At 40.2% G+C, this 26,874-nt stretch overlaps 1 protein-coding gene across 1 annotated transcript in view; it reads left to right on the top strand.

Annotated features, from left to right (window-relative positions):
- kcnc3a (potassium voltage-gated channel, Shaw-related subfamily, member 3a) overlaps window positions 1–17,326 on the top strand; it is a 49,306-nt gene extending 31,980 nt beyond the window's left edge. The window contains exon 4 of the mRNA XM_066708760.1: window positions 17,227–17,326. Within this exon, the coding sequence (XP_066564857.1) occupies window positions 17,227–17,240 (14 nt within the window). The 3' untranslated portion in view covers window positions 17,241–17,326. The remainder of the gene's footprint in view (window positions 1–17,226) is intronic.
- Window positions 17,327–26,874: the final 9,548 nt, after the last annotated feature.

Here is a 26,874-nt window from a genome sequence, read left to right as displayed (position 1 = left end):
CTATACTGAATAAATATGGACAACTGCCCGATGATTGTGTTGATCTTTACAGATGTATAGCGAGAAGCGGCCCAGCTTTGAACTGTGCAATCAAAGAAAGTGCTCCAAGTCAATGTTTCCCCCTTCCTGCTCTGTTCTGCTTTCACTCCACTGCAATCAGAGGAGCGGGTGTAAGATACAATAGGTCCAAGTCACATTTCCAGTTCTGTCTTTTTCTATGCAGTGCTGCACATGTGTATTTATAAAACTCATATGAGTAAACTTAATTTCCCAGCAGCAATTGCATATTGAACTCGAAACTCTAGGAATATATTATAATAGTGGGAAGAAACTGTGTTTAAATTTTAAAGAAGTAGAATACATTGTTATTTCCCAGCAGTAAAGTGTATGATTATAAAAATATATAAAATAATAGTCAAATAATGTCAAATTAATATACCTTTTTGAAAAAGTATGTATTTAATGGGTTTCTTATTATATTCTTATTTATTTCTTAATAATTAAAAGTTATACGTGATTTAAGCCTTCAGTTTGTAAAAAAAATATTTATTGGGGTTTTGTCTATGCAAATAAAAATATAAGTGTACGCATATATTAATAAATTACAGGCAATGGGAAAGAAATAGAGAGCGTTTTTTACAAATCAATATTTGTTCTAATTTTGTAATCTTGTTATAGTGTTTGTAATATTATATATTTTAATAATTCTGTCCAGGGTGGCATGGTGGTTAGCACTGCTGCCTCACAGCTCCAGGGGTCCTGGCTCACGGTGCCTGTCTGTGTGGAATTTGCATGTTCTCCCTTGTCTGCGTGGGTTTTTTCTGGGCACTCTGGTTTCTTCCCATCGTCCAAAGACATGCAGGTTAGGTTACTTGGCCATGCTAAATTGCCCTGTAGGTATGTGTGTGAGTGTGTTGCCCAGCGATGACCTGGTGTCCCGTCCTGGGTGTATTCCTGCCTTGCACCCTATGCTTGCTGGGATCGGCTCTGGCTTCCCTGCGACCCTCACCAGGATAAGCAGTTTTGAAAATGGATGGATGGATAATTCTGTCTAACATTGTAGGGCTGTATAAATCCACATATCATTGCAAGAAATATTACAGCACCTATTAGAGGACAAAGTACTTTTCTTAATATTACTTATCCATTAAATGCATCATCCGTGAGCTGTTGTAAATCTACTTGTCATTGAAAAGGACCATACCGATTTTGTAAAAGTACTTTTCACACAATAGTACAACCGTATTGAAGAGTTGTAGAAATCCTGAGAGAGATATATGTTTCCAAGCAAAGGTTTTTATTACATGCAGCTGCAAGGAAGAGGTTCAAGATTCAATCTCAAGAACAGTCTTAGAGAAGTTACAAACTACATTCACTTTTATGCAGACCAGACAGGAGAGAAAGATAACAGGACCCACAGGTCTGTCCCGTGATGAGTGCAAGTTCGGTTTCTACCTGACAACTCATTAGGAATACCCATATATGGTTAAACTGGGGAAAATTAAAGCATACGTAATGTTTAATATAAGGGGGGTTTGTACGATGTATCAAGCCCAAATTGCTGGAGAAAACTGGATCTTGTTTCTCTGGGTATCAGGGTTGAACTATGGCACAGTACCGCAGCACAGTAAGACAGTGAGACAGTGACCTTTTTTACACAGAGACACAGGGAAAGAAATGCAGTTATGAAAAGGAAATTTGCCACTTGGAAACAAACTTGTCTTCTATTTCAATATATAAGCATTCATTTTACATATACTACTATTATTTTACATTTTTTTAATAATTAGCATTCACTTTACCACAGGGAAATAATAATGTATTAAATGTAAACACAGTTTCCTCCCACTATTCCAATTAACTTCCTGCTTTGTGGTTCTCCACATCTGCAATAGAAAAGGTAGCTAGGTAGCTAAGTTGTTTACTAACACTATTAGCTTAAGACAAATGTTTAATTTAAATAGATAACATATTTACATTATTAATCTTTAACATTACCTTTATAGTGAGTCATCATGAGTTCCAGAAAAGTAAAATATCTACAACGTGAGGGCAGTAGTACAGATCAACACTGCTGTGTCTCGTTGTGTGAGGCTGCGTCTAAGTTCAACTCCGTATTGAGCTTTCATACTGCACACTCAGTGTCAATGGCTGTTCACCTGGGACGAGACAAGACCCTAAGCAGAATGACTGCTATTTTTTTCTGGCCGGGGATTAATAAAGAGGGGAAGAGATGGTGCGCCACCTGCCCCTAATGCCAGAAAACCTGTGGAAGTGCTGGTTGAGCATGGATGTAATCGGGCCACTGGAGAGAATTGCCATGGGATTCCAGTTCATATGCGACCCAATATGCTGAGGTGATCCCTCTCCGGACCATGTCCACCACAAACATAGCAAACATGTTTACGTTCTTTTCCAGGTAGAGATTCCGAAAGAGCTGTTGACTGAACAAGGGACATCTTTTAAGTCTTGGGTCATGCAAGATCAAGCTAATCAGGATGTCGGTCTACCATCCACAGACCAATGAATTAGTAGGGCGTTTTAATATGACTCTGAAGGCAATGATCTGTAGGTTTGTAGACGCTGATACTTGGAATTGGGAATAAATTAATAGATTAAAAGCGCCCCTCTTGTTTGCTGTGTAAGAAGTTGCTCAGGCTTCCACTGGGTTTCCTCCCTTAGAATTATTGTATGGGAGAGAGCACAGGGGGCGATCAAATTTTTCTTTTGAAAGTGGCGACTGCAGACCCTAATATACCAAATATTTCATATCCACTTTCTGTGAGTATCATCCATGGTAGGACTGGGAACTTTTGTATGGCTGGGAACTATTGTATTCTACCTCTTGTCCATTCTATGACAGACCCTATTAAGCTGGGTTGGCACTGTCCAGGTACAAGCAGAAACTCCAACAGATACTGTGTTGCAGTTCACATTTACTGTATCACAGCCGGCACAGTTTCTACTGATATGAAAAGGAAAGTGGCATGGTTCCTAAGATGTTGGTTTGATGCATCTGTACATGTTACTATTGTGTAGACATAAGGTGAACAGCACTCTTCCACAGGAATTCAATCATATAAGCAACTTTAAATGTTTGAAAAATTGAACAAATATTGGTGGATGTCAAAAGCCTGTATGTGTGCTCCTTCAGGGTATTAGGATGTTCATAACTTCTTGGATAGCAGAAAATTACAGAATCACCGAATTTGTCTTCCCTGTGTGCAACTTGAGTCGTTTTTGTCAAGTCAAATGTGTCAGTGTCTCTTACGCCATATTCTTACTCCTGATAGTAATTATAGTTTTCATTGACAACATGCAGTGTTGCTGTGTCCACGGCTGTGGGAAACCGGTGTAGATGGAGGTATTTCTCTCCAACAGAGCAGATTAATGTGCAGCCGAGTTAGTTTGTGCCAGTAAATAATTCCACACTCTAAGAACTTTAGAATACAACAGAATGGTGATATATGGCACCTCTGTATATAAAGTAATGCTTCCCTATAAAGCAGCCTAATGGTTTTCATCCACCCCATCTCCTACCACAGCGCTGCCTTTCACAGCTGACAGCACAGCAACAGTAATGTGGACGGATCCCTGATCTTGCCCGTGACGCTGTGCCAACTGTTCGCAAAGCAGACAACACACTCACACTGAGTGACAAACACATACACACACACATAATTAAAAACAGACACAGCCCAGTGGTGTAGTGTAATACAGTCCAGTACATTAGGGTGAAGTGGATAGGCTTCTCAAAGGCAACAGACTAGGCAATCACAAATTATTCTATTGGCTGGTTTCACAGACCTAAATTAGCACTAGTTTAGGACTACTCTACATAAAATAATATTGAATAGTGTTAGAATAGTTCTAATCGGGGTCTGTGAAACCAGCGCTATATGTCAAGGATGATGTAGATCACACATTTCACCCAAACAGGAACAGACTAACTGCAATAATATGGATGCATTTTGACTGTCCCCTACCACATTTTTTGTCCCCTATGACACTTCTGGTCACGTATGACACTTTGTTGTCTTTAGGCTGTTTCCACTGTAGGTTCAGCCCAGCTGTAGAAGGAATACTGTAGTGTAGTGTAGTATAATACAGTGTACTGTACTGTAGGCAGGGCCGTATTTACAGATTTGGGGGCCCTGGGATACAATAATTTCCAGGGCCCCCCTCTGAAAAAATGTAATTAGCTGATAGCCAACATTTGATAACGCAACAGCAAACACCCAGCTTTAGCATAGCAATGTCAATTGCTAGGGAATGGTAATCACACACAGCTCAGGGTAGCCTGCACCTAAAGTAATGTGCAAAAGTTTTAGGCAGGTGTGAAAACATGCTGTAAAGTAAGAATGCTTTCAAAAATAGACATGTTAATAGACATTTCTATCAATTAACTAAATGCAAAGTGAGTGAACAGAAGAAAAATCTACATCAAATCAATATTTGGTGTGACTATCAATTCTTCTAGGTACACTTGCACACAGTTTTTGAAGGAACTCAGCAGGTAGGCTGGCCCAAACATCTTGGAGAACATCTTGGAGTTCTTCTGTGGATTTAGGCAGCCTCAGTTGCTTCTCCCTCTTCATGTAATCCTAGACAGACTCAATGATGTTGAGATCAGGGCTCTCTGGGGGCCATACCATCACTTCCAGGACTCCTTGTTCTTCTTTACGCTGAAGATAGTTCTTAATGACTGTCGCTATATGTTTGGGGTCGTTGTCATGCTGCAGAATAAATTTGGGGCCAATCAGATGCCTCCTTGATGGTATTGCATGATGGATAAGTATCTGCCTGTACTTCTCAGCATTGAGGAGACCATTAATTCTGACCAAATCCCCAACTCCATTTGCAGAAATGCAGCCCCAAACTTGCAAGGAACCTCCACCTTCAATGTTGCCTGCAGACACTCATTCGTGTACCGCACTCCAGCCCTTCGGCAAACAAACTGCCTTCTGCTTCAGCCAAATATTTCAAATTTTGACTCATCAGTCCAGAGCACTTGCTGCCATTTTTCTGCAGCCCAGTTCCTGTGTTTTCATGCATAGTTGAGTCGCTTGGCATTGTCATGTTGGAGGTATGGCTTTTTGGCCACAAGTCTTCCATGAAGGCCATTTCTGACCAGACTTCTCCAGACAGTAGATGGGTGTACCAGGGCCCCACTGTTTTCTGCCAATTCGGAGCGGATGGCACTGCTGGACAACTTCCGATTGCGAAGGGAAGTAAGCATGATGTGTCTTTCATCTGCTACAGTAAGTTTCCTTGGCCGACCACTGCGTCTATGGTCCTCAACTTTGCCCGTTTCTTTGTGCTTCTTCAAAAGAGCTTTGACAGCACATCTGGAAACCCCTGAAATTTCTGCCTAGGAGAGACCTTGCTGATGCAGTATAACTACCTTGTGTCTTGTTGCTGTGCTCAGTCTTGCCATGGTGTATGACTTTTGACAGTAAACTGTCTTCAGCACTCACACCTTGCTAGCTGAATTTGGCTATTCCTCACCCAGTTTTATTCCTCCTACACAGCTGTTTCTGTTTCAGTTAATGATTGTGTTTCAACCTACATATTGAATTGATTATCATTAGCACCTGTTTGGTATAATTGTTTAATCTTACACCTGACTTTTAGATTTTTCTTCTGTTCACTCACTTTGGATTTAGTTAACTGATAAATATAATCTATTAACATGTCTATTTTTGAAAGCATTCTTACTTTACAGCATTTTTTACCACCTGCCTAAAACTTTTGCACAGTACTGTATACCAGCCTATACCAGTCATACAGTTATGATAATTATTGTAATAATCACAGCAAAATCTCATCACTGATTCTCTCATGAGACAACACCAGAGAATATGGTTTGCGCTACAAAATATAGAATACTCACCACTACCGGAACTTGTTTTCTTGACTGTAGACAAGCAAACTCCTTAATAGTTTCAGTAAAGTCCAGCTGGCATAGTAGGTCGTACACAATTGCCATCAAAAAGTAAATAGGCGAGTCTCTGTTGAGCCATGGTAGATCTGTCATTTCTAAAAGAGTGACAGCTTTGAAAAGGACCTCTCTCCCCTGACGTTTGTGACCAGCAGTGTGAGGAAAATCCTCAAGGCAATGTCCATATTTGGAAAGACACTGTTTCTCCCTAAGGATTTGGCACGAATGTCTCAGTGAAGTATCACACATGTCCTTTATGAAATGGACAAACTGACACAATTCTTCTGCAAAGTCATCATGTAAATCGCCATGGTACCTTTTTTGTAATTTGTGGGCCACAGATTGTAGCTCACTGTCAGACAGGAACATGAGATTCATAAAGAAACCATGGACCTGCACAGTAGTCACCCATCGCTGGTGGAGCTAGCTGTTCCCTTCTGATTGTGATACACTGTGGACTGTAAATAAACCCTTGCTTGCTGTGAGAAGATGTGTCAGAGTCCTTATTTAGAGCATGTTACAATACAGTGTATTAACAACACAGGTACAGTACTAAACAATGCTAAATGCATCCATGTGGTTTAGGTTTCATCATACATCAATTGTTTAGTCTGCGTGTCATACTTTGGAAAATGCAAAATTCACAAAATATCAGAAAACTCTTTAAATTACAGATCCTTACAAATTGTTGTAAAAAATGATTTTGGTATTTTAGTAAATAGGAGCATTTGCCACTTTGTCACTTTTTGTAAATGAATATCAACTTAATTATTAAATAGTTTTAAAAACATTCTGGAGATAGGAGTTTAAGACACATTGAAAAATATATATTTTTTGATGTTCAAGAGGCTTCCTTATTTTGTTTCTATGCAATGAAGATTGGAGTTAATGTTTAAAAATGCAAATGTGCCCTGCTGTGAGTTTTATTTATTTATTTGTTTATTGTGGGGTGGGATCTTTGGAGGTGGGGCCCTGGGCTCCAGCCCATGTAGCCCATTGGGTAAAACCGGCCATGACTGTAGTGTAGTATAGTACAGTGTACTGTAGTGTAGTGCAGTGCAGTGAAGTAGTTTCATACTGTAGTGATAAGCACTGCTTCTGCAACACACACACATTTCTACATACACTATCATGGACACAGACATACCTACTTCTACACCACCACTACTAACCTTCCTACTTACACACTGTCATTGATGCACACTACTCCTAAACTAATCTGTACCACTACTGCTTACACTGACCTTCACACTGTCTCTGATGCTCACCTGCACACTGTCACAAAAAAATAATACATATTCAACTAGATAGTGTGCTAATAGTGGTATTAGTTAGTTGTTGTAAGTTAACTTCAGATAATGTATGTGTGTATTTATATTCTCTCTATCTCTTCTTGTTGGTTAATCCTTCCCTCTCTTTCTCTCTCAAGAGAATAATTAACCAATTCCACTGTGTGTGTCATGCTCTCCCTCATTCTCTTTCCCTCTGTCTCTCTGCCTCTCCCCTTCTCTATTTTCCTCTTTCCCTCCCTTTCCCTTCATCTCTCTTCTCATCTCTATCTGCCTTCCTCTTCTCATTTCACTTCTTCCTCTCTCTCTCTCTCTCTCTCTCTCTCTCTGCCTCTTTCTACCCCTCTCTCTATCCCTCTTACTTTCTGTCTCCTTCTCTACCTGCCTTTCTCTCTCTGTCTTTCTGCCTCTGCCTTCCTCCCTCTATTCCCCTCCTCAAAAATAGACACGTGAGAGAGAAAAGGTCAAGAAAAGAATGAATTAACTGTGTCAGTAAGTAAATCAGTCTTTCAACAGACAGACAATGAAAAGACATTACTCATGAATCAGTCCGAGTTTAGTGAAGGATATTTCTGACCCTTAATAAATCCCCCAGTCGCACTGACTCCAGTGAAGAGGAGATTGTACACTACAGAATGTGCATCTGTATACTTTTATACTGCAGACTATCTGTTCCTGTATACTTTTACACTGCAGACTGTGTATCTGTACACCTTTACACTACAATCTGTGTATCTGTATACCTTGACACTACAGGCTGTGTATCTGTAATCCTTTACACTACAGTCTGTGTGTGTGTGTGTGTGTGTGTGTGTGTGTGTGTGTGTGTGTGTGTGTCTATCTGTCTGTCTGTCTGTCTGTCTGTGTCAGCGGTGTGGTCACATAGAGACAACATTTGCTATGGTTTTTATGAGATTCGTTGACACAGTACTGTTGTAATCTGAATTTTGTCATAACTCTCATTCTTTCTGTCTGTCTCTGTCTGTCTGTCTTGTCTGTCTGTCTGTCTGTCTGTCTGTCTGTTTTGTTTATATTATCATTATTTTTTAAATTATTATTATAATTGTTGTTGTTTTATTGGTATTGTCATTATAATTATGTATCATTTTCTCATTGTTACTAATTATCTTTCAATATACTCACTCTCTCGCACACACACATATATATAATTATATATATATGTATCAAATTATTATTGCTTTCAATTGTTAATCCTTATCACTTCTGTTACCATATTTTCTTGTGCATAATCCATAACCCATCTCCCATATGGCATTACCCATACTCAATAATCAAAAATTTAATCGAAAATTGTTTAAATTCCACCTGCCAATTACTGGACTCCTGCCTCTTTCTCTCCTCCCCTCCCTCCTTCCTTTCCTTCTATCCCACCCCCCCCCACCCCCCACCTCAGCCCCAGGCTATGAGAAGTCCTTGAGCCTCAATAACATCTCTGGGGTGACTGGAAACCCACTGCGTCTGCCCCCCCTCAGCAGCCCCCCCTTCGAGCCCTATGATGCCCCTGCCCCCCTCCACCGCTGCCGCTCCCCCATCCCCTCCATCCTATAGCAGAAACAACAGACAGAGACAGAGGAGAGAGACACTAACACACACACACAGTTACAGGGACACTGACCCACACACAGAGACAGAGAACTCTTTCTCTGTCTCTGTGTGTGGGTCAGTGTCCCTGACCCACACACAGCAGGGACATCCCATAGCAGGAATGACAGACAAAGGGAGATGAGAGATACACTGACCCACAGAGAGAGAGAGAGAGAGAGAGAGAGAGAGAGGGAGAAAGAGTGAGATACCCCATCCCCTCCATATTATAGCAGGAATGACAGTGCCAGAGAGAGGGAAGAAGGAAGTAGCAGAAACACACACTGATGCACAGTGAGAGAGCGAGAGTGAGAGAGAGAGGTGGAGGGCGAGGGGGAAAGAGAGAGAAAATAACATGGCTAGAGACCCCATCCCCACCATCCAATAGCAGGAACATCAGAGAAAGAGGGGGGGCAGAAAGGGAGAGATTAAGAAGCTGACACAGAGAGAGAGAGTAGACAGAAAATGTGATGATGATGATGATAATAATAATGTCAATACAATCAAACATATTGTTATATATGTTATATATTGCCCATTTGTTGTATGTGTCTGTGTGTGTGTTGTCTCTGTCTGTATGTTATTATTATTATTATTATTATTATTATTATTATTATTATTATTATTATTATTATTATTATTATTAGACAGTATACAGTAATGCTGTTACATTAGGGGGTTGTAGCAGCAGTGCAGTAGAATAATGCTGTTAAAATAGGGGGCTGACTCTATGACTGATGCATTAATTAATCTAAGAAAGGATTTACAAACACATTCTTCACATAATTATCCTTTCTAATTATTATTATTATTATGATAATGATCTCTCTCTCCATCTTTTACTCTCTCTCTCTCTCACAATTAAAATTCAAATTCAAAATGAGCTTTATTGGCATTACAGGTTTACACAAGTGTTGCCAAAGCATTTACACATACACATACTCTCTCTCATGTATTAAGAAGAGTTCAAATCAATAGGTTTTTGGAAAGGGAGGCTCCCTGTAGGTCAGTCTTATATGTGTACTACTCCCAACAGAATTCAGTATTCTATATCTGTTTCTATGCACACACCGACCAGACTGACTTTCTACTGCAATACAGGAGGGGAAGTGAGGAGACTGTCTCTGCCAGCACCCAATCACCTTCCACCTCAAGAGCTCTGCCCCCCCCCCACCTCCCCAGACCACCGACACCACACCTTCCCGTCTCGGCCCTGTTGCATGCTGGGAAATGTAGCTATGTTTCATGTGCTTTGTTTTTTTGTTTTTGCCGTGTAATTTAGGTAGTTGGTGTAAAAATATCAGTCTAGGTTATGGTCCACAGTGGCTCCCTTCCTCCATCCCTCCCTCCCTCTTTCTGTCACCCTCTTTTCGGGTTACAGAATACAAAACACCCCATCCTTGCTATTTCCAGTCTTTGTCTGATCCTACCGCTTCTTTGTATTTTTCACTTCATTTTTCACTTGTTTATTTATTGTTTTGTTTTTGTCCCTGTTCCTTTCTCTTTTTTCCTCTCCCTTTCCGTTAATTCTACCTTTTCCGTTGTTCAACTGCAAATGGCGTGCTGGGGGGGCGGTGAACAGACAGAGGATGGACAGCGGGCATTAAATGACCAGAACAAAAGAAAGGAAAAAACGACAGACTGCAAAACATTGCTTTCCCTCTACGTATATCTAAATCCTTCTACCTATCTATATATATCTATCTATCTATAAATAAATAAAACTATGTGTGTGTAGGCCTATATACTGCAAACAATGCAAAGCCACGAGCGCAACAAGAAGAGAAAGGAAATACAAATAAATCGGCCTGGGGAGCAAACAGAAATAATATTTGACGTCATCGAATGACAGGTGACGTGCCAGTGGCGAGGGGTGAGACACACTGGTGAGAACACCGGACCAACACTGGGGAAACAAACAAAAACTGAGCTACAGAATCAGAGATGGAAGCCCAGGAGGAAGATGGTGAATATGGGAGGGTGGAACCAGAAGCTGAGAGAGAGAGAGACAGACAGAAAAAAAGATGAATGTGGGGTTCCTTTCGCACGTCGCCCAATCCGCGGCTGCTTCCTCCGGCAAGAGTGACAAGAAGCCAGAGAGAGAACAGACATCTGCTCTTCCGGGAAGCAGGGAAGATGAGACACACTTTTTCATTATATTTATTTATTTAAAATAATTGGCCTAATTTTTATATTTTTGTATACTTGTATTGCTGGATTCCATTTCTTCTTACATTTATTTTATTATAATTGATATTATTATTGTTACAATTAAAATTTATTATTTTATAATTTATACGTTTATTTTTTACATTTTTAAATTTGTATTATTTAATTTCGTCAGAAGTCTATTTTTTATGATTTTGTATTAAATGTGTCATATTTTTTAGAGCCCAATCCCTCCTTTACATTTGTTTTACTATGATTATTATTAATTCATTGTTTTACCATTCAAAGGACTCTCATTGAAACTCTACTAACCAATGATTCCTCTCAAAGTATTTCTACATTTTTCTCTCTCCTTCCTCTCTCTCTCTCTCCTTCACTCTCTCCTTCTATATAAACAAGATAAGAACACACAGAAAAAAGACTATATTTATACAGCTATAAGTACACACATATATATTCATACACACTGTCATGGACTATCTGTATAATTATGTAGTATAATGTCTCATTTACTCAGGACTATTACAGTTTTGGATTCACAGATTTAAACAGACAAAAATATGTTCATGGTTCAAAATAGTAGCAACGCCAGTAATGCAACGATAGTTTTATATATATATATATATATATATATATATATATATATATATATATATATATATATATATATTTGAGTACTGCCCTGACTGTAGATGGTCAGGGGACTTAGGCAATGCCACAGTCAATCAAGTCGCAAACCCTTCTCATTACTAGGCAGACAGCCTAGCCTGTCTGTCTGTCTCTTTCTCTATCACTCTATCTCTGTTTATCTATCTAACCCTCTCTCTCTCCATCTGTCTGTTGATCTCTTGATGCATCTTTCTACCTATCTATGTCTCTCTACTGTTCTGTCTATGTCTACCTAGCTGTCTGTCTTTATCTCTGTGTCTGTCTGGGTGTCTGTCAGTGTGAGTGTGTATATCTTTAAGGATGATGTAATTTATTGGGTGGGGGTTGGGGTTGGGGTTGGGGTGGGGGGCTAGGAGGTGACAGGGAAGGGGGGAGTATAGGGGGAAGGAGATGGAAGGAAAGAGGGATTGAAAATATCAACAATCCTCTCTCCCTTCTTCCCTCCCTCTCTGTCTCTTTCTCTCCTGTTTTCCCCAGATCATCTCTAACTCTTTCTCCCTCTCTCTGTTTCTCTTTCTCTTGTCTGTTATTCTCCTTCCCTCCCTGTTCCCTCCTCCCTGTCAATGCAGAGGGTTACTAGTCTCGACTGGAATCATTTGGGGAATTTTTTATTTTTCTTTGGTTTGAAAAAAAAAAACTGTTCTGAATTATGCACGGAAAACTCCATAGCAAGCAATAATAATAATAATCCTATTTTTATTATTTCCTGTCTGTATCATATGATATTAAAGCTATGATGGGTATGTTTTGATAAATACAAATTAAATTAGTCAAAATAATGACATATATTATATCTGTGTGTGTGTGGGTATATATATATATATATATATATATATATATATATATATATATATATATATATATATATATATATATATATATATATTTCTCTCTCTCTATATATATATATATATATATAATATACACACACACATAGTGACTGAATGCATGTTGACCAAATATTAATAATGTATGATATTAATACACTGGACACTTTGGGTGTTGCTGGTTAGCCAATCGCCTCGCTTGTACTTGACTGATTGACAGACTGAGAGGCAGGACATAACTTCTTGCATGTTTTAAAGCCTGTTTTGGGAGCGGAAGAGACCATTTTTACTGTAATCCAGGGAGGGGGGTTGGGTGGTGGGAGGTTGTGAGTGGGTGGGGAAATAGCGTGGGAGAGTCTATTATTTTTTAATGCTGGGGAGGGGCGGGAACGGATTTAAAAGTTTATCACTTTGTCAATTTTATTTAGATTTTCTTTCCATTTTGATTATTATTATTATTATTATTATTATTATTATTATTATTATTATTATTATTATTTTCTGTTCTATTTATGTTTTTACACCTGTTATGAAACAGTGAAAGTTGTTTAATAGTCAGATATATGCAAATTGATACTGTAACTGTGAGCACACACAGTCACACACACACACACACACAGACACACACACTGACAAAAAATTACAAAACAAATAATCTTGGACTTCCATTTCTTTTTACCATTCCTCTCTCTGTCTCTTGCTCTCTCTCTGATCCCTCTCTCCTCTCCTCTTTCCAAAGCAGGGTTGGACTGTTATTCCCATAGATGAGAATGGAAACTGCATAATGTAACAAAATAATAATAATAATAATAATAATAATAATAATAATAATAATAATAATAATAATAATAATAATAATAATTTTGTATTACAATTACTTTACTGTTACTAGTAGTACTACCATTATTAATACTCATATTAATTCAGAAAGGAAAACACATAATGTAACATTATTAATATTATTATTATTACTAGTAGTAGTAGTAGTAGTAGTAGTAGTAGTAGAAGTAATATTTGCAATATAGATTGCAGCTTCTCCCCAAATCTCGGTAGCTGTAGCTTTAGAGGAGGATCTGACAGAGTTTCTACTCATACCTATAAGCCCCTCCACCTGATTACAAGAGACTAGTGCCCAGTGAAGCACTGAATTATTGGTACTGTGTTCAGTCTGTTGGGGGAAACAAACAAACCAAAAAGAATCAGTTTTCCTTCTCAAACCAGGGATGATAGTTTGCATAGGATCCCTGCTCTCTCTCTCTCTCTCTCTCTCTCTCTCTCTCTCTCTCTCTCTGCAAGAGAACAAAATGAAAGTGGAGTAGGATGGAGGGGTAGAGGGAGGGAGAGATGGAGGGCAAAGGGGTGGCTTGATATTGTTTGCTAACCATCCAATACACTTCAATACAGTGTTGTGCAGTACAGTCCAGTACAGCAGGGTCTCCAGCCCTGGTCCTGGAGAGGTACAGTACAATCCAGTCCACTGTAGTGAAGGCAGGCTAGGTCTGGAGACCACAGCCCCCATGGTGCACTGGAGGCAGAGTACCCTACTGCTGATACTGGGATACAGCTGCAAGGGCTTGTGGGAAATGTAGTGCTTCATTTTAGACAGAATCATCGGGCAGGGGCATTGGGTCAGTGCTGCATGGTTGCACAGCACCATAGTGTGGCATGGGGCATGTGGTGTTATTCACCACTGCAAACACTCCGGTGAGGTGGAGATACATCAGCCAGTCCCCTGATGGGATTAAAGTCCCAGTTTGGTGAATAAATATGGCGATATAGAGACAGGAGACAGGGACAGGAGATATAGAGACAGGGACACCCATGGAGGGGAGCAGCTCCTACACATTCCCCAGACTCAGCAGTATCTAAAAATACTGAACAATAAGGTTAAAAACACACTGAAGAGACTGTGCTCTGTGACTGTGTGCTTTAATTGAACACTCCTTCAAATCCTTGTTTAATTAATTACCACCTGGTAACTTTAACTACAGTTCGGTGATCATAGAGGCTCACTGGTGGGGCATCGTGTGAATAAAACCACTTGCTCATATTGGGCTTTGGCTGCAAGGCCTCATGGGAAATGTTGTGCTCTTGGTGGCCATAGTTATGGCATTCCAGAATCTCATTCATATTGGGGGACAAACTGCCTCACCATTCCAATTAAATTCAATTCAATAAAGCATTATTGGCAGAACTAATTGACATCAGTGTTGACAAAGCATTGATAGACATATCCAGTGTTCATGAACAGTGCAATGAGAATAATAAATAGGAGAATTACACATTTTACATTGTAGCATCTATTTACAGTCACCTCTCCTTCTCTCTCTCTCCTTGCAAATGAGAGAGAGAGAACTCAGGAAATCCTCCTCTCTTTCTGTCTCGATCCTTCCTTGCTATATCCATTTTTTATCTATTTGATTTATGATGTATTTGTAGCAGGTGAGTTTCAGGGGCTTCCACACTCAGTCATCGTCTAAGATGTTTATTTTTATACATTATTGGTGCGAGTCTCTGGCCTCTGCAAGGAACAGAGAGGCAGGAACTCTTTACTCCCTCTCTCCCTCCATCCCTCTTCCTGTTCTTCTGCCAGTATTTCCTCCTATCCCTCTATCCCCCCCCCTCTCTCTCTCTCTCCCTTTTTCCAATCCAGTGTAAAATCAAAGCATGACTGGATTAGATGTAGCCACCCTCTCTCTCTCTCTCGCACTCTCTCTGCTCCTTCTCCTCCTTCTCCTCCTTCTATTTCTTCCCCTCCCTGTTCTCCTAAAACAAGAACTGTATATGATATACTTTGATTTTGCTGGGTCACTTTTTTCAAACACACACCTACACAGACACAGACATACCCACACCCACACAGGCACATGCACCGCCAACCCCCCCACCCCCTATCTCTTTATATATAAAGAGAGAGGGATAAATATGAATATATTTCTGAGAAAAAAATGAACTGAATGAAAAAAACAAACTAGATGCTAATGCAAAGAGGACGGACAGATTGCAAAGGAGAGGGGAGAGGGAGGAGTGGAGACTGGCGACTGGAGGAAGACAGGAGCGAAGCAGGAGGACAGGGGGAGGACAGGAGAGGAGAGGAGAGGAGGGGAGAGGAAGATCATTCTTTAAAGGAAGAGAATGTATGTACGTTCACACGTGTGTGTAGCGTGTCGAATCCGTGACCTGTGTAGTGGTTCTGTACGTGTGCGTACGCATTTTGGTTGGAATGTTGCGTGTTCTCGTGTGTCTCATGTGCATGCTGTATGTTGTGCGTGTGTGTTAATCTTGGATAGTGTGCATCAGTGCTACGTTGTGGTATTCTGGTAGGCTAGGCCAGCCTAGGTCTGGAGAAACTATAGCTCCCAGGGTGCATTTGGGCAGAGCTACTGGTACACTACTGTTGATACTGGGGTCCTACTGCAAGACGCAGCTGGCAAATGTATTGTAGAGGGCAGGGAGCGGGGGTCAGGGGGAACTACAGCCCCCATGGCGCCCTGGGGTACAGTTGTCTACCACTCATATGGTGGTCCAACTGCTAGGTCTCATGGGAAACTTAGTCAATTTTACTGGCAGTAGTGTGGTTATAGTAGAGATACTTATTACATAGAACATTTATCTTAATCTATACTATACTATACTATACTGTACTGCCCTACCCAACAACACAGTGCATTACACTAAACTATACTACACTTTACTACACCACACCCACTGATCAGCACCCACTGTACAATGCAGTCTATTACTGGAGGAGAGAGGTAGGCAGAGACAGAGAGAGGGAGGGAGTGAGAGAAAGATGGAGAAAGGGAGGGATGGAAAAGGGACGGCTGTATTTTAATTGTGTCCTGGTGTTGCTGAGTGAATTCACCTCTGATTTGGAACACCTGCAGTGAGCCCAACCAGTCCTGTGTAGGGCTGTGCAGACTGTTCATCTGCTCCTCTCCCACTGCCTGACTGTCAACAATGAGTATAAACTGTGCTGCGTGTGATAATTTATTGATTTAGTCAGTCAGTGTGTTGGTCAGTCAGTCAGTGTACCAGTCAGTCAGTCAGTAAGTGTATCAGTTAGCCAGTCAGTTAGTTTGTTTATTATGTAGTGGTCCCTCCCTAGTCAGTTCTAGAATGGTTTAATTATCATGTCCAATAGTGTAATTAGAAAGGAGAATGTAACAATGTGGTCTAGAACATTCTATGTGTCAGGAATTTAAAATCAGTAGCAATTTGTTTAGAAAGTTTTAATTAATCTGTCAGGAGTGTAATTAGGAAATACATTAGCAGTGTGTTCTAGAATGGTTTTAACTAATTGTGAGAAAATGTAATTAGTTTGACCCTGTACCAATCTATTCTAGAACATTTCCAATACAGTGTCAGCAGTGTAATTGGACAAAGTGCAGGCACATTGTGTCATTAGGAAAATACAGTAGCAATCAGGTCTAAAGTGCTTTCATTAACATGCCACTAGCCCAATCAGATCTGTATGGTACCAAACAGTTCTAGAACAGATCCAAATTTCCTGTATCTGATTGATATCTTTAAATCTGTGCTTTATTCTTTAAAAGTACAGATGTACTGGAGGATACTACAGACTGTTCCAAATCCTGTAAGTGAATTTACACCATTGATGTAAAAAGGATCTGTATCACTAACTGTATCCCCTCTGCCTTCCCTCTCTCTCTCCCCCCTCTCTCTTTACTTCTCCAACCCTGCCCCCGCCCCAAATCCTCTATTTCAGTGCTCAGTTTCTAAGGTCTCCCCCATTTTCTGTGCCAAGAGAGAAACCAGAAGGGACACAAAGACAGGACAGGGGAATAGAGACAATGACAACTGGAGGAACTGGGGAAGAGAGAGGGGGGGTGGTGGAGGGAGGGGGGTTGTATGGTGAGTGGAGTGCAGCTATGGTCTTCCTATTCTAACCAAAGCAACCTCACTGAACTGACTGACTGACAGACTGACACAATGTCTGACTGCTTGACTGCTTGACTGCTTGACTGCTTGACTGCCAGACACACTGACTGACTGACTGAAAAATCAACTGACTGACTAAGTGACTGACACACCAACAGACTGACTGACACAATGTCTGACTGCTTGACTGACAGACACACTGACTGACTGACTGACACACTTGATTAATAACTGACGGTTTGATACACTGACTGACTGACACTAAGATGTATTGCACTGTTGCACTCTCCTCTCTCCTCTCTGGGGTCAGTGGGCTGGTCTCTCTCTCTCTCCCTCTTTTCCTCCATCAGTACTGGATCTGTATTTCAGTGACCTCTGAACAACTCTCATTAACCCCCCCCACCCCCCCCCCCCTTCACTGTGAGTGCCTCCTTTCCAACACTGGGACAGAACGGTGACAAAGATGAGTGCAGCTTGGGCAGCTTGTCACCATGACAACGGCAATGGCATCATCATCATCAGCAGCAGCATCATCATCATCTTCATCGGCAGTTGCCATGATGGCAGTGGCAGGAGCAGCCTCAGTCACCATGACAAAAGCAGCAACATCTTCAATCTACCTGATGACCTTGATGATGGCGGCAGCAACGTCAGCATCGTCAGCAACCATGACAACAGAGGCGGTGGCAGCATCATCAGTGACCACAATGAAGGCAACATCATCCATTGCTACAGCAACAACCAGCATGACGGCGGTAACCATGATGACATCAGCGATTTGCCCATTGTGATGAGGGGGGATGTGGGTTGTCCTGGATAACCCCACACAAACATAAACTCTCTGACACACTGATGGACTGACTCACTGACACACTGACTGACTAACTCACTGACACACTGACTGACTAACTCACTGACACACTGACTGACCGACTCACTGACACACTGACTGTGTTCAGAGGGAGCTCCAGTATCAGTACTCGCAATTTCTCCAGAGGCTCCAGTCCCTTCTCCTCTCTCCTTCCATCACCACCTCCCGCTCACAGAAGATTTTGCCCTGGAAGAAAAGTGATTCCCTTCAACACCTGCAACCCCTATCTCCCTCCCACTATGGGTTAAAGAGGGAACAGAAATGATTTCTCAGTTTTACAATAAGGAAACCAGGAAAACCGAAATGTATATATATATATATGTATATATATATATATATATATATATATATATATATATATATATATATATATATATATATGTATATATATATATATATAAATTATACATTTTGTGTTTGGGAAGAAAGTGATTGGTCAATTCTTAAAGTGTGTGTTCACTACTACCACTACTACTACTACGACAACTACTACTACTACTGCTACTGCTACTTCTACTGCTACTACTGCTCCACTACCACCAACATAAATCGACACGTCCGTGACTGCAATATAGAGGGATTGAAACGGGAAGAAGAGAGGAATGGAGAGGAGAAAAGATCAAGAGTTTTTCTTGTTTCTTTTGTTAAATGTTTTTGGTGTGGTGGTGTCCCTGGCAGAGAAAGAGAAAAGGGAGGGGGGGGAAATGAAATGGGAAAGAGGGGTGATGGATAAAACGGAGAGACGACAAAAGCAAAAAGGTGGAGGGGAGAACCAGAAGGAGGAACTAATGAACGAACAAACGACAATATTAAAATAAATAAATCAAATAAGTACATGACAAATGCATTTTTAAACTTTTACCAGCATGACTATATATTTTTGCATGATCTACTGTAACTCAGAGAAAGAGGAGTTATGACTTCAAAAGAAAAAAAGAAAAAACAAAATTACAAAAAACAAAGACTAAAACTATGATACGGGAGCCAGGAACGGAGGGAAGGCGTACGTCCGTTATATGCAAAACAGAAACAAACAAAAAACAAAACTTAAAAAATGAATATATGAAAAAATAAAAAAATATTTAAAAAAGATCTATATTTTGTTTTTTCGAATAAATAAATAAATAAATAAATAAATAAAAGACCAAAAGAAATAAGAAGCATTTGCAGCATCATATATAGAAGAAAACATATTATAATAACGAGGACAGCGATGATATTTATTTAGGATTTGCATCAGAACTTCAACTCAATGGTCTGAGGATTTTGTGTGACCCATATGGACTCTGACCTGATGCCTGACACCAGGAGGAACAGGGAACGGATCGTTTGACATCAAGACTTGGACTGTTTATTATTATTATTATTATTATTATTATTATTATTATTATTATTATTATTATTATTATCATTGATGGTACTTAGTTGGCTGGCTATACTGATAGCCGGGATTGCTGTTTGCTTTGGTTCATTGTCTCTGTGGAAGTCTGTAAAAAGTCTGTAGTGTAAAGTGGATATTGACCCTTACTACCGACTGTACAGAGATGTTATACGGATGATGATGATTATTAGTATTATTATTATTGTTGTTGTTCTTGTTGCTGTTGATGTTGATGTTTTGTGTGTCTGTTTAGCAATGCAGTTTAGACAAACGTGGTCCAACACAACACATCCCAACACAACCCAACACAACTCAACACAATGTAGCCGACCTCAATCCAACACAACTCAACACAGCACAACAGAACCCAACCCAACCCAACTCCACACAGCGCACCACAACACTGTGCCAACACGATGCAATGCGTTACAATTGGATACAATACAGTCCAGTCCTGTCTTCAGAATATAATGCAATAAATGATATACAGTCCCCCAAGAATACAGAGAGACCCCAATGCAGTGCAACACAACATCTAAAATAACCACAGTGGAGAACACCACCCTACAGCACACTGCAGTGCAGCACACCACACTACTGTAAAACATACTAGTCTATACTGCACTACACTCTACTACACTACAATACACTACACTGAACTATAGTACTCTACACTACATGGCACTACTACACTATACTACACTGGACTACTAAAATGTACTGCTGTACCTCACTGACACTGACCACACACACCTCAGATTAATAATAATAATAATAATAATAATAATAATAATAATAATAATAATAATAATAATAATAATAGTTTGTGTTGTTGTTTTGTTCAGGAAATGCCAGTACGTTTATAAAGATTCTGTCTGTATTGTAAGTGTAGTACAGTGCAGCAGGGTCTCCAGCCCTGGAGTACAATCCAGTACAATCCAGCACTATACTGTACTAATGCAGCTATTTGCAGTTGTGGTGGTTGTCTGCTGATGTATTGTCTCTGTTGCCATGGTGCAGTGTGGCTGTGTCTGCAGGTTGACCAGTCAGACAGGACCAGGGGACACTGGACTGGTGTATTTCAGCTGCTTTAAACTCACAAGGAACAATACGAACATTGTATAATACTGTTTATCAATAGTAACAATTGACACAGTGTTAATCAATAGTAACAATTGACACTTTGTTGATCAATAGTAAATATAATTGACACAGTGTTTATCAATTGTAAATACAATTGATACAGTTTATCTATACAAAATATAATTAACACAGTGTTATAGAAATAGAAAATACCATGGACACAGTAAATATCAGTTGAGTTCCAAAAACACTGTACAGCTGTAGCTCAACTGACAGCAGCTGCCCCTGCAGACACAGTCACTGTGCAAGTACTGTGTCACACGGGCGCGTGTGTGCTGCACAGCACATGCAGAGTTAAAAGCTGCTTCTTATCAGTGCAGTGTGAGCGCAGATAGCAGGAGTCTGCTGTCTGACTAATTGACAGTGTATTGATACAGAATACAGGGCTGGTACAGGCATTGATTATCAATCGATTGGATATTTCAGGTTGAACATTAATCTTTCCCATGAATGTACTTATATGCACACATATCAAATAAACTGAGTCTGACACATTCACAAAGTGACACAATGAGACATTCACAGAGACATGGATTGACATAGTGAGGCAAACACACTGACACACCCACGCACTGACATACCCATACACTGACACACCCACACACTCGTTCTGCCAGCCTCTGTCCAGTTTTCACACAATAACCCCAAACCCAACCACACCAAGCTGCACTTTGTCCCCAACCAAGATGGCTGATTCCAATTTCCCTGCCTGATCTACATATGCCAGCAACAGTCAAAATTAACCAGTGGCTTTACCTGTCAGTCATGCAGCAGACTCTGTGAGCACCAGATCCACAGGGCTTGGTTGCTAGGTTGAGATATTGGGTCATATTGACCGGCCTATGGAATGGAAAGAAATTCTGTTAATTTGCTAAACTGAATAACGATCCACCTAGTTAAGCCATTTCGCTCTGATATGAGTCATTCCTCTGCCATTCTCTCTCTCTCCTTCTCTTCCTCTCTTCCTCTCTTCCTCTCTCCCCTTCACTCCTGACTCATGTATCTTCATTCCATCTCTTACCTTTTTCTTCCCTCTCCCTCTCCCCACTTTCTCTCTCTCTCTCTCTCTCCCTCTCCTACTGCCACCTCTCCCTTTCTCCCTCATCTCTCTCCCCCTCTCTCTCCACCCACCCCAACATCTTTCTCTCGCTCTGTCTCTCAGTGTCAGGGGCTATTTTAAGGTCCTGCAGGTCAAGTCAGTATCCTCAGTGTGAGATCTCTCTCTCTCTCTCTCTCTCTCTCTCTCCCTCCCTCTCTCTCTCCCTCTCTCTGTCTCTGGAGCAAAATCTGTTTTACTTCCGCATGCCTGAACTGTAGTTACTCAGAATTACCTGTAGAGGTTGACACTGTCTCTCTCTGTGTCTGCCTCTCTCTCTCTCTCTCTCTCTCTCTCTCTCTCTCTCTCTCTCTCTCTCTCTCTCTCTCTCTCTATCTATCTATCTCTCTGTGCCTGTCTGTCTGTCTTTCTCTCTCTATTTGAGTGTGTGTGTGTGTGTGTGTGTGTGTGTGTGTGTGTGTGTGTGTGTGTGTGAGTGTGAGTGTGAGTGTGTCTGTTTGTGTGTCTGGGAATGTGTCTGTGTGTCTGTATGTGGATGGAAACCCACCAATCACACAGTTATTCCACACACTCACAGACAGACAGACAGACACACAGACAGAAATGCAGAAACTAGACAGATGTTCTCTCTCTCTGTGCCTCTCTGTCTGTCTCTCTCTGTCTCTGGTTATATGAGCGTGTCTGTATGTGAGTATGTGTGAGCGTGTTTGTGTTTGGGACAGACAGACACACAGAAATACAGACAGAAATATAGGAAATAGATACTCACACATTCTTAGACAGACAAAGTCTCCTTGCATTGCAGAAATAGAGAAAAAGAGAGAGAGAGATGGAGGGACAGTGTTGCCTGTTTAATGTGACTGATTGAATGATATTTTTTGCTGGAAAATGAAAAGACTCAATTATATGGATATTTCAAAGGAATGTTTCTGTGTCTTTTTATATTTTTAAAAACTGTAAAAACAGATCAAACAGGGGTTAAAAGTATAATAATTTTAGATAATGCTTATACTGAACATAACTGTGCTTTCAATGAAAATTGCAGAACAAATATTTTAACACAGACTTGACTAATAACAATAATAATAATGATAATGATAATAATAATAATAATAATAATAATAATAATAATAATAATAATAATAATAATAATTGATATACATAAAAAATCACAACAATTATGTTTTTTGGGGGGTGGGGGGGTGGGGAGGTTAATAATGAATGCTCTAATTTACCCCAAATGGCAGGACTCCTTTTAATAATGATATTTCAGACTAGTGTGGGGGGGACAAAAATGCAAAAAAATGAAAAATACAACAAAAACAAAAACAAAACAAAAAATAATCAAAAAAATTAAGAGGAAAAAAATTAATAAATAAAAAATCCTTGAAGCTTCTGCCAAAAGATCTCTTGTTTCTGTTGTTGTCCTGTGTCTTTCCTGAGAGGGGGTTTGGGGTAGAGTCTCTTGATACACTGTCAGTCCACAAACTGGTGCAGATACTATTAAATATTTGTATTTCTGTATTTTTAATTACATGAAATACCATGTCAATTTTGTATTTGAAAAATTACAAATTGTACCCTGTTTGACAATTACTAATTGACTGTATTTGAAAATACTTTTTAAAAGTATTGATATGTATTTGCAAATACAAAATTATGTTTTTCCATTAGTATTTGATATTCTCGATTTTCAATCATCTGTATTTTAATCAATGGGTTGTATTTGAAAATATAAGCTTATTTGTACACAAAAACACAAACATAGCACAACCTTAACACAACATAAGAATATGAAAGACACAATATGAGATTCCTAACATAGTCCCAACAAGGAGAGAGGAAATAAAATGTCCCAACGTCTAAACTGATAACTTTCATTGACTCCTCATCTCCTCCCTGCACCTATTATTTATTACCCAATGATGGTAGGAGACAAGGGGAAGAGACAGAACAAGAAAGAAAAATGTGTTTGTAATTCAAGTTGAGTTACTGCATGGCAGTAAAAATATCTACCTTGCACACATAACACATATAGTCAGCACTAATCATAATCCTGTTAAAAGTTTAACACAAATGTGGCATGACAGAGAAGATAGAGACTTGTGCAACTCATCATTTACTTTTAACTGGAGTCTTGATGTGTTGGTAATTGTAGACCATATTTGTTGTTGAGTTTGTTGTGATTTCAAATATTTGTTGTGTTTCAAATAGAACCCATTCATTAAAAATACAGAATCAAATACATGCCAATACTTTTAGTGGAATACAATTTATCAAAAATAAAGATTTTTGAAGAGTATTTGAAGTAATTGGAAATATGTATTTGACCCAAGTCTGCTCTGGGTCAGAGTCTGTTTAAATACTGTTTAAATACAGGCTGTTATCAGGGAGTCAGGTGCTGCTATTTACAGGGAAAGAACACTACATTAACACTGATTGGACACTACAGTACATTAACACTAACTGACTGACTGGACACTACAGTACATTAACATCGACTGACTGGACGCAACAGTACAGTAACACTGACTGACACTGGACACTGCGGTACATTAACACTGACTGACAGTGTTTCCAGAATGCTAAAATAACCGAGGACAGCGTGATCTCTCTCTACCCCACCTCCCTCTCACTCCCTCCTCCAACTCTCTCTCTCTCACTCTCTGTCTCTCTCTCCCCTCCAAGGCATTTGAAAAATTGCACAATCACTGTGCCATTGTGACTATTTCAGTGTCTAATGCTATACTATACTACATGTTACTATAGAACACTGCACTGCACTGCAGTACACCATACTACACTACACTACACTACACTGTGATGTACTACACTACACTACACTACACCATATTAAACACAGTTATATATTACAAAAATTGTATCCTGTTACTACACCTGTCACATTTATAAAAGCTGAACACAGGTCGCCCTCGTGTGGTCAAACTGAAGAAATGCGGCTGCGTCAGAATAACCCATCGCGCATGGAAACTATAAGTCACTTGCCCTTGATAAAAATAGAAAGATAGAGAGATTGATAGTTTGACAGATGGACAAATAGATAGATTATCTAAAGGCTAAGATTGGCTACAATCGCTAGTGATAGATCCTACAGTAGTACACAGTGAAGGAGGTTATAATAATAATAATAATAATAATAATAATAATAATAATAATAATAATAATATAAAAAATAGAATGTAAAGTATCTGCAGCTACTTTGTCTGCAGGTGAGAGTACCCATTACATAGTAATGTGTTTGGATATTAATTATGTTATGGCATTAATATCAACGATAGATATCAACATAGCAGTAGGTCAGGTCAGGAGTTGTGTGCATCAGGAATAGTGTGTAGGAATACACAGGTTAGTAGTAGTATAATAGTAGGTGTGTTCATGTTCACAACAGTATGTAAGTAAGTATAATCATTATTATTATTATTATTGATCATACCACGGCAATAGCTCCCAAGAGTAATTAAGCTGTTTTCACATCATAACCGCTCTAAAATATGCAAATACGATCCCAAAAGGAAAAGACAAAAGAAAGCGGCTTAAAGGTGTCACAAAAAGTGTTATGCAAAACCAACATATTGAATATGTCTTTATTGTATTTGTAACTGACTAAAGTAATTTAATAACTCACGTCGACATAGAGAGTTCAAGTTTTCCCGAAAAATCTTTCACTCAAATTGTGTCACTCATATTCACAACAAACTCACTCACTTTATGTTAACTGTTGCAAAAAACATTGGTAACACCAACCTTATGTACTGTCATACATAACATTTCCCCCCTTCTTTGAACTGAAGGTCCCAAGACTCTCTGAAAAGAACACAGAACCTAACCTGTTTTTTTAACAATAAACACCCAATACTGTATCCCTGAACTATGTAAGCTTTCCACTGAGAGTCTCTCAAGACTATGTGTGGAATGAGGTAACATAGTCTTGTAGGTGGTGGGACAAGCACCAGCCCACACCGATCTGTACTCCAACACCATGGGCCCCTGTGGAGAGTCAGTGGTGGTTGAAGAGGAGTGGGAGGATCATCACTCAGCATGAAGGTAGCAGGTCCAAGTCATCTATCCACTTGCAAGGGTTGGGACCAGAATGAGGTAATCTTGTTGCAGCATTGGGGCCGACAAGCTCTGACCCAGTCAGACACATGAATGGAGGGTTGCTTGAAACTGTGGGATCTATCAAAGTCCAGTTTAATCTTCTCCTGCTGTCAGGTCAATTCAGCCTTCACCTGAACATGTCACTTTGCTGGTGCCATCACCCTCTCTGCTCTGAGTCTGTCTAGGGGCAGGTCCATCTCCTGACCAAGCATAAATAGTGCTAGAGAGGCTTGTGTTGTGGCATGTTGGCTCGGTCTGTAGTGCATCAGTGTTTGATTCAGTGCAGTCTGAAATGTGCATCCCTGGACCAGATGAGACCATATGCCTTTTTGAGATTCGACGCCCCCGTTGGCTTTGGGGTAAAAGGAGGCTGTGTGGATATGCTTGATTCCTGAGGTAGGAGGAGATATCTGTTGACGTCATTTGTGGTCCATTGTCTGTAGTAATGGTCTTGAGGCAGTCCCCAGCGAGCCCCCTGGAGACACAGACGTCCTCCCAGCATGAGAGTTTATATCTCACCCTTGTGAACAGAGCCAACTCCTGTGGTACTCTTGAGGGCCATCCGGTGTGTATGTAGATGCTGAGGGCCGTCAGGACAGGGTCTCTCTCTGATTCCCTCTTCAGCTCCTCCAGTGAGACAGCAGCTAGGAGGGGAGGATACAGCATCTGTAAAAATTCTGGTCCTGTGTCCAGTGGTGAGACAGTTGGAGCAGGGGCAGGGGTGGCAATTTACCTGGAAAGGAGATCAGCAACCATGTTGTTCTTCCCAGGCATGAACTTCAGCTGGAAGTTGTATTGTCTGGTGGTCAGCCCAGCGAGAGGCTTGTGTCCCATGCCTGAGGCTGAGAGCAGGGTGGTGAGAGCCTGATGGTCTGTCCTGAGCATGACCTGTCGCCCGTAGAGG

Source organism: Amia ocellicauda, chromosome 7, assembly GCF_036373705.1.
Source record: "Amia ocellicauda isolate fAmiCal2 chromosome 7, fAmiCal2.hap1, whole genome shotgun sequence".
Lineage (NCBI taxonomy): Eukaryota > Metazoa > Chordata > Actinopteri > Amiiformes > Amiidae > Amia > Amia ocellicauda.
This window is presented reverse-complemented; position numbering and strand designations above follow the sequence as displayed.